Source organism: Manihot esculenta, chromosome 11 (assembly GCF_001659605.2).
Source record: "Manihot esculenta cultivar AM560-2 chromosome 11, M.esculenta_v8, whole genome shotgun sequence".
Taxonomy (NCBI): domain Eukaryota; kingdom Viridiplantae; phylum Streptophyta; class Magnoliopsida; order Malpighiales; family Euphorbiaceae; genus Manihot; species Manihot esculenta.
Genome location: NC_035171.2, coordinates 18573153 through 18586557, shown reverse-complemented (window position 1 = coordinate 18586557; position 13405 = coordinate 18573153). Strand labels below are relative to the sequence as shown.

Below are 13405 nucleotides of genomic sequence, written 5' to 3'. Positions count from 1 at the left end.
ACACAAAGCTAACACACCCCATTAAATCCACAGGAAAATTTTCCATACCTAAACTTGTACCAATTAGAGTTTTAAAAACATTTAGAAAACAAGAACATTTAAAAACTTGGAAAAACTGGAATTTTCTCAAAGCACGAGAAAACAATAAAATGCAGCTCCTTTTATGGAAATCGTGTTCAAAGACGGAAGAAAAGGAAGGACATGGGACAAACCAGATGCTCAGAGTTTTGTATCGTCCCCTATTGTCTAAACAATAATACGTCAACGTCATCAACACAAGACGATATAAATTGGCATTAATTAGCACGTCCATAATGGGTTCTACAAACAAGAGACTAACAACAAACAGTGGGATTTTGCAATTGGGTACCCTTTAGGTTGCATCGTTCATGAAGCTTCAAGGACCAATGACTGATACTTTTCCTAGAAGAAAGTACAGCCCCTTAAAATCTAAACCAAACCCAAATATTCGAACCAAGAAACCAATTGATACCCAACCAGCTAAAAGGAAGGCATCAAATAATTGTGTCGTTTTCAGATAACCTAATTCTAACTTCCCTATGTTCTTTCTCTTTCGTTTTCTAACTGCCAATAACAACATATAGAAAATGAATAGAAATTCATTCATGGGAGGTATCACATCCACGGGATAAAATAGCAATGATTGAACAAGCATCAGACATATTCTTTGAATGACAATTTAAAATTGAGCAAACCCCACTAAAAATTAATTAGGATAGAACCAAACCAGCATGTATATTCATATATTGTGTATAGACATCTTTGAAAACAGAGAGAGCTTACACTTCGAATATCTTAAAAATTTTTCTGCAATATTCCATCATCCTCACCACTGCCCCTCTACTTAGAACTATCAGCATCATACCGATTTGAAAATCTAATAATAAACTAGCAAAATAGGAACAGAAGACCAAAGAGAAAATCATCATATCCCTAAAAAGACTGAAAAATTAGAACACCAAAAGACTATGGAAGCCAAACATAGTGCATACTGGATAAGAAAGACAACCCATTTGCCAAACAATCTGGATCATCATCAACAAACCATCAAAATAAAAGTAGCCAACAGCCAGGAGAGAAGGAGAGCACGCAAAATGTGATCTATCACATTTTGCATATTCAACCCTTTTACCCCGCTTAGCTCAGCGGCCGCTATTTGGGCATTCCCTAGCAAAATGACCAGATCCTCCGCAGTTAAAACAGTTCCCTCCCCCTCCTCCGCCACCACCATACCTCCCGCCGCCGCCGCCGCCGCCTCCTCCACCCTGCGGACAATCCCTCGCCATGTGCCCCATCTCACCACAATTAAAGCAGCCCCCACCACCGCCGCCAGAAGACCCATAACCTCCTCCAGACCTTCCACCTCTACCACTTCCATATCCTCCACCTCCACCGCCACCACCGTACCCACCTCCGCCATATCCTCCGCCGCCACCACCGCTTCGACCGCCTCTTCCACCCCCACTACCTCCGCCACGAGATCCCTGAACAGGGTTGCCATCGGGGCCAGTTACATCAACCGCTTTGGTACGGCCATCATCAGACTGTTCGATCTGAAATTCAACCTCTTCGCCCTCTCCAAGGCTGCGATAGCCCTCGGAGCGGATCGAAGACTGATGAACAAAAAGATCTTCACCTCCATCGTCAGGGGTTATGAAGCCAAAACCCTTCTGGTCGCTGAACCATTTGACTTTCCCCGTGATTCTCTCGCCACTCATCTTCTCCGCCACCACTTAGAGACCCAAAAAAACAGAGAAAAAAAAAATCCCAAACCCTAGAAATTGAAAAAGGAGAACACAAGATAGAGACTCTCTCTCTCTCTCTCTCTCTCTGGCTCTTGCTGTCTGCGGGTTGGTTTTGGCGTTATGAGCGTGGGAGTACTTATATTGGAAAAAGGTGTGAGTGCCACGTCAGCGTCTATATAAAACGACATGCTTTTCTTCTCGTTTGGGAAGCTCAAGAGACGGCTGGTCTCGTTTTGGTTTTAATTTCCATTTAGTTGATCCAACGGTTGGGGATTTTACTTCAGTGTTGGTTTTCCATTTTGACCCTTTTCTTCATGTGGATAGACCAAAATATCTTTTCCGTTGTAGGGGTAATTTGGGAAATAGGGATGAAATTCTGAGGAGGCTTGGATAATATGGGAGTGGGACCCAGGCAAATCTGATAATGAAAAGACTATTCTACCTGGGCAGGGAACATGTTTATTTATAATTTGAAAATTTGATGGGGCAATAAATGAAGAAATTTATTATCCAATAAAAATAGATTTATTTTTTCCATTTGTCTTGAACTCATTTCCAGTTTCGTAAAAAAAAAAATTTCACCTCCATTTTTAAATGATAACTTATTTGAATAATTATTATAATTTATTTTAATTAATTAAAATATTTAAATAATTTTAAAATCACATTAAAATAGTCTTATATTTTTATTCTGTATATTTAAAAAATATATTAATTTATATTTATTTCTATCATTAATATATTAGTAAAAATTAAAATATATATATATTTAAATTAACTTTATATTAAATTAAACACATCATTTATTTTATTATTCACTGATTTTATAATTTTATATGTTATTTTTAATGATTTTATTATTTTAATAAAATTTAATATTTTTATTTCATATTAAAATTCTGTATAATTAAAAGTTAATAAAAAATTTATATTTTAATTAATAAAATAAATAAAAACTATAAAATAAAGGGATTAGTATAGTTTTAATATTTTTTAATTAATATATATATATACTAAAAAGTAAAGTGTATTATTTATAAAAAAAATAAATTTTATTAATTTTAAATTAATTTAAAATAAAAAATATATTAAAAATATAATATAAAAATTATAATTTATTTAAAATATTTTTAATTCATATAAAATTATTATAAAGGGAAAGATGGGTGGAATTTAAAAGAAAGAAAGTAATTATATTGGAAAAAGCAAAAAAATTATGGGAACTGGTCAAATGGTCAATAGACAGTCAAAGCATGTGTAGGATAGGACTTTGTCAGTGTGTTGTCCTTCGCTTTCAGCCTTTCTCTCCACATAGACCCGCCTAGCAGACAAAATCCAATTGGTTTAAACTAAAAATTAATGTTAAAGTAAATTAAAATAAAATTGGTTAATTAATCCGTCAAATAAAAATTTGTCCTTGCTAATTCCCTTTAATTTATTGACATCCGAATGTATTTGCAATTAAAAAAAAATTTGTATATATAATATAAAAAAATTAATTAATTAATTTATTTATTTATTTTAAAAAATATATTTAATATTTTAAAAACTATTAATTAATTGATTTATTAATTATAACCATTAAATATTATATAAAAATTATAAAATATTTTTAATATAAAAATACTAATTAATAAATTTTTAAAAATTTAAAAAATTAACTAATAATTTTTTAAAATTATATAAATTAAATAATAAAATATTTAATAATTAAAATTAATAAAAAAAATACCATAAACATTTTAATATATTTTTTAAAACAAAAAAATTAATTAATAAATTTTATCATAGCAATAATTTTCCTTTAAAAAATTAAAATTTTACACATTTGTCCAGCTATAAGTATATCAAATTAACTTCGAGAAATTCAACCATACAATCTCCCATCCCTTTATAAATAAGATTTTAAATTTAAAATTCAGTCAAAATTAATTATAAAATAAAAATCTACATAACAACTTTTATAAAATTTAAATCAATTTTTTTCTGAAAAATATTAAAATATTTTTTATATTTTTAAACGTTTGAAATATTTAAAAAATTTAATTGATAAAAAATATTTTTTAATAAAAAATTAAATAATTTTTTAAATCTTCCTAAATTTTAATCTCACCCATAAATTCAACCTACTCCGAGGAACCAAAGGATAATTTTACTTATATGCACTGGATTTTAAATTTTGTTTTGTTTATACCCAAATGACAATAGATAGTTTTTAAAGAGAAATTATAAAAACTTATTTTTAATATTAGACTATAAAATTCAATTTATGATAAATTTGTATTTTATATTTACATGATGTTTGTAAATAAAAATTTTATTTTTAATATTGTTAAATATTATTAATACGTTAAAAAAAAATATCGATTTGTCATATAGTTTTACAAATTTTTAATGAAGGATCTAAACTTAAGTTTATAATTAATAAGCATGTATGTCTTTACATTATTAGTAAAATGGTGAATCAATAGAGAAGTGAGAAAAGATAGAGTTTAACCGAAAATCAAGCCTTATGAATCCTTAACATATAGTATTTATATCTCTAAATGAGATTTTGGTAGCTTACATACTGAAATAGAGTGACCTCAATTGGATCGGTTTTTTTTTTAAAAAAAATTTTAATTATTTTAAGTGAGACTTTTATTTATAATTAAATATTATTTTAAATTAAATATTTAATATTTTATCACCCATTAATAAAAAAAGTCATATGCTATTAATTACAAATAAATTATATTATACTCTTTTAATTAAAATAAGGTCATTTGTAGTAATTTAGAATATTATAAAGTAATTGAAATTAAAAATTTACAAATTGAGATTAAAAACTTATAAATTAAGGATTAATTTTTTACATACTTATTATAAAAGTTTTTTAGAACCATATTATTATATCAATAATTAGCTTAATTAATAATAATAACTCATTTTTAGAGTTGTAGTGGAATTCTAAAGAAGATGATTAAATGTTTAATACAAATGTAAAATTAATAAAAGTTCTCAATTATAATAATTGAATTTTGTAAATGCTATAAATTTTTGAAAGTTATAATTTAATTGTATAATTACTTCACAAAAATAAAAAATGAAAATATTTATTTCAATGTAATTAACATCAATATTTATAAATGAGAATATTTATTCCAATGTAATTAGAGCAAAAAATTTCTGACCTAATGAAGGAGATCAAAATACTAGATATTTCTACTCTCAAGCCTCATCGTAGAACTAATTATATTGACTTTTCTAATTAATTCTCTTGGAGAGCAAGTGTCTAATAAAGAAAGTATGGACACTCTAGTTGTTAACTATTTTACTAATCTATTTTCAGAGTCTAATGGTGATTATTCAAGTGTGGTTGGTTTTGCTGAGCTAGTTGTGAGCAACTCTGATAACGATAGTCTGTTAGCCCCTTTTTCAGCTGATGTGTTTCGCAGAGCTATTTTCCAGATACATTCAGATAAGGCTCTAGCTCAAGGCTCCAGGTCCTGATAGTATGAATCCAGCATTTTTTCAAAAATTATGGGATATTATTGGGGACTCTGTAGTCACCTCTTGCCAGGATTAATTGCGGACGAGTAGTTTTTCGAAGTCTCTAAATGATGCTACCATTATTCTTTTTTCCAAAAAGGAAAGCCCATCAGATTTACGCGACTGCGTCCAATTTCTTTATATAATGTGTTGTACAAAATCTTAATAAAGGTTCTTGCTAATAGACTAAAGGTGATATTACCAGGTATTATCTCTTTTTCACAATATGCTTTTGTGCCTGGTAGGATGATTACTAATAATGTTGTCATAACTTTTGATTTTATTTATCATATAAAGAGGAAGACGAGAGTTAAGAAAGGGAAAGTAGCTCTTAAAATTGACATTAGTAAGGCTTATGATAGAGTGGATTGGAATTATTTGAGGTTGATTATGTTGTACATGGGATTCAATAGCATATGGGTTGACATAATAATGATGTGTTTCTCAATAGTTAGATACTCTGCTGCTATAAATGGTGATGAATTTAATCCTATTGTGCCTAAAAGAGGGTTGAGACAGGGAGATCTGCCAAGTCCTTATTTACACTACAAAAAAACTGTGAAATTGCGACTAAAATTAGCGACCATATTTTTTTGTCGCTATATAGCTACCAATCAGCGACCATTCTGCGACTAAATGAATGAAATAATATATTTATTTAACAAAAAGCTTAACGACCAATTTTTGGTCGTTAATTGGTCGCTATTTAGCGACCAAATATAAAATGGTCGCTAAATTTAGCGGGAATTAATGGCGCGAGTTATTTGCGACCATATTTGCGACGAAATTGCGATAATTTTTTGGACGGAATATTTTGCAACCATATTTAGCGACTAAAATAATTAGTCGCTAAATAGCGATCAATCAGCGACCATTTTATTTTTAAAGTTTTAATTTAATTTTTAATTAAATTTTATTTTATTTAAAATTTTAAATTAAGTGATTTCAAAACCACGTCGTTTTGACAATTTAAGGAACAATCTAATCTAATTCCTAATCCTAATCCCTAATATCTATTAGGGGTGAGCATTCGGTCGGTTCGGTTCAAAACCGAATTGAACTGAATAAATCGAAAATTGAAATTTTAGTGTTTATAAAAACCGAACCGAACCGAACCGATTTTGATCAGAAATCGAATCGAACTGGTCTGATTCAGTTCGATTCGGTTCGGTTTAATCGGTTTCGATTTTTAATATTTTTTTTATTTTTTACACTTTATTTTTAGTATTTTAAAATTTAATTAAAATATTTTAATCTTAATATGATTTAATTTCTCTATATTATTGAAAAAACATATTATTATCATTAATCGGTTCGGTTCGGTTTTTTTGATTTTTTTTTATCAAAACCGAACCGAACCGAAATAATTAAAATTTTTAAAATTAAAAACCGAACCGAACCAAAATGTATAAAAAACCGAACTAAATTTTGAAATCGATTCGGTTCGATCGGTTTTTTTCGGTTTGAACCGAATTATGCTCACCCCTAATATCTAATACCTAATTAATCCCTAATCCCTAATAAAATTAACCCTAATTCTTAATAACTAATCTGTAATCTCTAACCCTAATTCCTAATTTAAAATTTTAAATTCAAAATGTTCGATCAGACCGAACTGAACCGAACCGAAATCACCTGTACTACCATCGTTTTGAAATGTACCCTTATTTGCCCTAATCTAAAAGTCGTGCCACTGAGTAGAGACGCTAATCTCCATTCCACGCCGCCTCACGTCACACATGCCTCTGCCTCTTCTCTGAGCACTGAGCTCCACCACTTCCAGCGGGTCCACTTTCCATTGTCCACCGTCCAACCAACCTCCACTCTCCTCCCGACATCGACCGATTAACCATCGCGGCCTCCACACAATCGTCGGCGTCGGTCGTCGCTCTCCACGCAATCATCCCTATAGCTTACAGTCCCTTTTGACAAAGCTTCCTGGGAAGCAGAAAATGTGAATTAGTTCTAGTTATCTACAATCAAATCCTTCATGATTTTGGTGTTTTGTATATGCTAATCATCTTTTGTCGTACTGTATGTCTAGTTATCTACATTCTTACTTCTATTTCGTTCCAGGCTGTTACCTCATGGCATGGTTTTTTTCTTTTAATAGTTTTAAGTCTGTTGTGCTTCTCTATCTCTGTGCTTTCTCAGGTTTCAACTTTGTTTCACTTCTTCTGGTTGAATCTGTTCATCCCCTCATTTGCTGGTCTATCCATATGTCTTTTGATTCTTTGAACGTGGCCAAGTCTCCTGAATTTATCTTGAAATGTTGATGTACTGTTGTTTCTTGCTTCCTCCATTATTTGGTGATTGCATATCATATTTTTTTTCTTCAAAATTGATGAACATGTTGGTTACTGTTGTGGGAAATTTATGTCCTGAGTGGTATTGTTGTGTCCTAAGGGTTTTAGGTTAGAAAGGACGAACATTTGAAAAGAGAAAAGAGAAGTGCTTACTGCACAAATTTCACTCATTACAGTTTGCAGCACAAATTTGCTCCTTGGATTGGCGCATGATATGTTCTCTTCTCTATATGAGATGTTTCCACTTTAACCTTCCAATGCTCTGTACAATAAAGGGTAAATTTGTCCTATTTCTTGCTTCCTGCACTGTTTTAATTTTGGTGATTCACTATTGTAATTTTTATATTGTTCAAAATAAATAACCATGCATGCAAAGCCCAATGTGGTAAATAAAAGTGATGCTTATTTATTATGATCTTCTGAAATTTATAGGTGTTGCATTTTTTGATGCACAGATCAGAGAAAGAGATGAATCGTCACAGGGACATGGTTGCAAATTTGAGAACAAAAGTAAACCAAATGGCTTCCACATTGAATATGTCAAACTTTGCCAACAGGGATAGCTTGTTGGGTCCAGAAATAAAGCCAGCTGATGCCATGCGTAGAACTGAAGGTCTGGACAACCACGGCATTGTCGATCTTCAGTGGCAAATTATGAAAGGCAAGCTTCTACCCCTTGTTGCTGATGCTCTTATTGTTATGTTGGTCAGTTTCTTGCGGTACTGGTTCCTTACAAGCTATATGCTTTTGAAGCAGAGCAAGATGAGGGCCTTGAAAAGTTGGAGGAGACAGTAACAAGTACAAAACATATTGCACTGGCAGTCAATGAAGAACTTGATCTTCACATTAGACTTATTGCATGTTTTTTTTCCTCATTAACTTGGTGGTTACATTATTTCCCCTGTATATTTGAATATCAGTACCCAAAAACATGTCCTTTATATGTCGAATCGTGCAAGGCTCTGTAACGATTATTTCTCTCCCACCATGCAGGATGACTTGGATCAACATGTGGATGTTACTGATTCCCGCTTACGGGTAATACTCTTGCCTCGAGTTCTATAACTCCATAATGCTTTGGCTTTTTTTATTTACATTGGCAATAAGGGGTGAGTAAATAAATTAAGATAGAAAAAAGTCCCTGACAAACAGAGAGAGAGATGAAAGGAAAAGAAAAGGTTACATTGTTCTTTTAGAAATATTTGGAATTGTCTGAAATCTTCGAGAATTTGATCTTTGTTAATGCTCTACAAACTGTCAAACTTAGGAGAACATTGGGGAGTTTACTTGCTCTTTTTAGGCTGCTGTTAGCGTGAATTTTAAGTGAAACAATTAGGTCAGTAGTTATGGTTATTGTCATTTTGAAGCCCCCTCTTTGCAAATACAACTGAAATTCGAAAATATATTTGAGTTTTAGTCCATTGTATAATTTGACTTAGATTTATAAAGGAGAAAAGAAGAAAAGGAAAGGAAATCTTTAAGGACCAATAATGTTATAAAGGAAAGCCAACAGTGGATGTACTGCAATGTGTGTCAGTGGAATACACACAGCTATGAATAACTCATATACAGATTCAAGCGCTCTTTAAGTGCAGAACCCAATGAAATACACACAGCTATGAATTTACTTTGTTTACCAATTATACATTCCAAATTACAAATTATTTAATGTTTTTAATTCTCAAACAATATTTAATTTGTAAAAAATAAAACTATCATAAAATATCATTTTAATTAGTATTAAAAGTATTGATATTATAATATTATTAATTTTAATATTAATATATTAAATTTATATTATATACTATTCAATTAATAGTTTTTATATTATATATTATTCAATTTATAATATATATGATAATATTAATTTTAATATTAATATATTAAATTTATATTAATAGTTTTTTAAATTAAGATTAAAATACTAAGATTCAATAAAAATACAGTTTTACAAAGCACAAACCTAATCATGCATTTGAGATCTTTAATGACCAATATTTGGTTCTTTTCTTGATGTAGGCCAATTCACATTACTTTGCCATAATTGAACAGGTATATTCTGAAATCTCTCCCTTTACTTGGATGAACTAGGTGGTTACTTTAATCAAGTCGTTTAGTCCTAACTTTATAAGTAGCAGGATGTATTTTAGATTTTGGAGCTTTGTCCTATTGAATCAGAGGATTATAGTGAACCATGGGAGTTAACATGTGAATTCAATTCCATAATAGATTCGGCTTGTGCTTTTCAAGTAGCATTAACAGATATAAACTTGTTGAAGATTAAATAGCATCAATGGGGTTATTTGTGTGATTAATTTTCTTTGGTAATCTTAGGCATGTGGAAGATAATCCATGCAGCATTTACACACAGAGATTAGAATAATAAACGTAGAAAGGAGAATAACAATAAATAAGGAATTTTATCTAGTTCAGCAAAGTGCCTAGTAGGTCCATGGAGGGTCACCTGCAATTTTAGGGAAAAGATTACAAGTGGGAATGTTAGATGCTAAACTGAATCTTTTACATGCAAGATATGATAAACTGAGCTCCTCATGAACATCTCCCTTCACCACTCTTTTATTTTATTTTATTTTTTTATTTTTTTATTCTTTTTTTTTGCTGAGCTTGTAGTGTGCAGCATTTTCTTTTAAACTGTGCTAAGTTTTTTGCTCTTTTTACTTGGCTCTTTGCATGTTGTATATCTTATGTTATCCACTAATAAAAAATCCCCTCATATTTTTTAGTGTCTTGATTCATTTAATTTTACCTGTGATACATATTTTTGCATTTTGTTTATGAGCTGGTTAGCAGGTTAGAATTCATGTGTTTTGGGCACATAACAATGTTTTCTTGGAACTTCATTGTCAGATTGCAGAGGGGAATATGTGGTTGAACGACAACATTGGTGTTGTTCCTAAAAATTCTTGGGCAATAGATCCATTTGGCTACTCAACTACCATGGCATATCTCTCCGCCGTATGGGTTTCGAGAACATGCTTATTCAGAGGACTCATTATGAGGTAAAGAAGGAACATGCTCTGAAAAAGAATTTAGAGTACACATGGCGCCAAAATTGGGATGCTGAGGAAACGACTGATATTTTTGTGCACATGATGCCCTTCTATTCATATGATATCCCTCATACTTGTGGGCCAGAGCCTGCTATATGTTGTCAGTTTGATTTTGCTCGAGTACACGGCTTTTTTTATGAGATGTGCCCATGGGGAGAGCATCCAGTGGAGACCAGCCCAGAAAATGTACATGAAAGGGCTCAAGTATTCCTAACACAGGCAGCAAAGATGGGACAACAGTCTTCCTCATTGATGCCATCATCCTCCAGCTCATAGATCTCTTGGTGATTCACATATGGATTAGCATGATGTCATTATTCACTGACTTAAATAATATATTTTATAATATGAATTTTATACTATTTGGATCCATTATGTATTTTGAGATATTTTAAGTTTCTTAGTGTTGAACTATAGTAATGTTTTGGACTTTTAGATTTCAGAATTATGAAATGAAGTTGATGTGTATATATTGTCTTTGATGTTTTATGTATTGGAATGTGTGTGTACATATTGATATTATATAGCAGGTTTATGAATTTATTGGAAAAATGATATGAATCAGATTTAAATGCATTTATTAGTGGCTAATCAGCCACAAAAGCAAATTAAATAATAAATATTTTTTTTTATTTTACTATTAATTTGCGACGAAATAGCGACTAATTGCTTCTCTGATGCGATCAAATAGCGACTAAATAGCGACCAAATTAGCGACCAAAACAGCGACCATTTAACGACCAAAATTTAACGACCAATTTACTTCCACACAGCGACCAAATGCTCTTCCCTGAGGCGATCAAATAACAACGAAATAGCGACTAAATTAGCGACTAAAATAGCGATCATTTAGCGACCAAAATTTAACGACAAAACAGCGACCATTTAACGACTAATATTTCTAATATCTAATTTGCCATGACACCAAATTAGCAACCAAAAAATGGTCGCTGATTAGTCGCTATTTTAGTGACCAATTTCCAGATTGTCGCAAAAAATTTAGCGACTGGCCAAACACCGACCATTTCATTTTGGTCGCTAAATGGTCGCTATTTCATAATAGTGACCAAATTCTGCCTTTTAGCGACCAAAATTTTGGTCGCTAAATCACTGTTTTTTTGTAGTGTTATTTATTTTATGTTGAGGGACTGATAGCTCTATTTAATAGTGCAGAACGATGAGGATTGATTCATGGTGCAAGGATTTATAGAAAGGCCCCCTGTTGTCTCACATTTGCCTTTTGCTAATAACAACTTTTTCTTTTTTTGATGATTATCGTGAATGTGGTCAAATTAAAGATGTTTTGGGAATATGAGCTTGCCATTAATTTCCATAAAACATGTATCTTTTTTAGTTCCAACTTTCCTAGTAATGTTAGAGATCACATCTCTTCGGTGTTGGATATCTATAATTCCATTGATCATGGACGCTATTTGGGTTGGCCTTCTCTTATTGGGAGAAATAAGAAAAATGTGTTTTTCTTTTCAAAAGATAGATTGTGGAAGCAGATGAGTTGTTTGAATGGGAAGTTTCTATCTAGAGCAGGTAAGGAGATTTTGTTAAAATCAATTGCTTAGGCAATCCCTTCTTATGTTATGAGTGTTTTTGCCATCCTAGTAGCTTTGGGCGAGGAGTTAGAGAGACTGGTGAATTCTTTCTAGTAGGGCTCTATGGGACCTGGTAGGAGGAAGATTCATTGGTTATCATGGTATAAGATGTGTCTGAGTAAGGGTAAGGGAGTTTAGATTTTCGAAATCTTAGGTATTTTAATTTGTTTATACTTGGCAGGAGGGTTGGAGACTACTCTCCAACCATGACTCTCTTCCTTATCGTATTATCAAAGCTAAATATTTTTTGAGAGTAGATTTTCTTGATGCTAATGAAGGGTCTAACCCAAGTTTTATTTGGAAGAGCATTTTACATGGTAAGGATTTGCTGAATCTAGTGTAAAGAAGGCCACATATCATTGCAACCCAAAATTACGCAGAAAAAAAAAAAAGATCATTGTTTTCCCTTTTAGGATCTGAGTGCTTCGTTTTAATTCGAAATGAATGATAAAGAAACTAACTTTTAGATTTCGAAAATCCTAGCAGAACTATAACTTTACGTTTTTTTTATGAAAATAAATTGTTTCGGACTAATGGTGCTGCTTCTGAAACAAACAACCTCAATGGTATCCATACGAACATTTTCTTCTTGAGTGCTAACTCTCTGAACGGATGGATTAGCTATATGCTCCAAATCTACGACACAGAAAATGATTACAAAAATCCTATTCATGCTTTTGTAAAGCTATCAAAGAAGGTATTTTTTGTTCACTCATTTTCTCTCAATCTTTTCATTTTCACACTCTTCTTTTTATAAAAGAGTTAGTGATCATTGTAATAGGCACAGAATCGCAGATACCAATATGTTTGTGCGATAAGTACTTTTTCAAAAAAAAATAAAGAGATCTTTTATCTGTAACCGTTACAGATAGGCTACAGATCTTTTAAATATTATTATCTTATAATAATTACAAATAATTAGTATTAATAATAATAACATCTTTATTAATATTATTATTAATTATACTGACGGGCTCTTAGCCCATTAACATGACATAGCACATCAATGACACTCTTTTGTGTGTGACCCAATAGACTCATATTAATTAGCAATTGGCTTAGTCCAACAAGGCCCATAAATCATAAGCGACCTCTAGCAAGATGTTATAACTACCCAATTAATA

General features: G+C 31.5%; 2 protein-coding genes across 3 annotated transcripts; one reads left to right on the top strand and one right to left on the bottom strand.

Annotated features, from left to right (window-relative positions):
* Positions 1-731: 731 nt before the first annotated feature.
* Positions 732-1891, bottom strand: LOC110625820 (glycine-rich protein 2). Its single transcript, XM_021771475.2, has one exon. It carries the CDS (start codon positions 1737-1739, stop codon positions 1164-1166), a length of 576 nt encoding a protein of 191 aa, XP_021627167.1. The 5' UTR covers positions 1740-1891; the 3' UTR covers positions 732-1163.
* A 5448-nt stretch (positions 1892-7339) lies between these two features.
* On the top strand, positions 7340-11226 carry LOC110625633 (syntaxin-51). Of its 2 annotated transcripts, XM_043961575.1 has the most exons (6): positions 7342-7879; positions 8059-8264; positions 8360-8460; positions 8597-8641; positions 9623-9655; positions 10472-11226. In XM_043961575.1, the coding sequence occupies exons 2-6, from the start codon at positions 8072-8074 to the stop codon at positions 10625-10627; spliced, it is 528 nt and encodes a 175-aa protein (XP_043817510.1). In that variant the 5' UTR covers positions 7342-7879; positions 8059-8071; the 3' UTR covers positions 10628-11226. The 2 variants fall into 2 exon arrangements, with proteins under 2 accessions (XP_043817511.1, XP_043817510.1); XM_043961576.1 differs by lacking the exon at positions 9623-9655 and having other exon boundaries at positions 7340-7879.
* The last annotated feature ends 2179 nt before the right edge of the window (positions 11227-13405 follow it).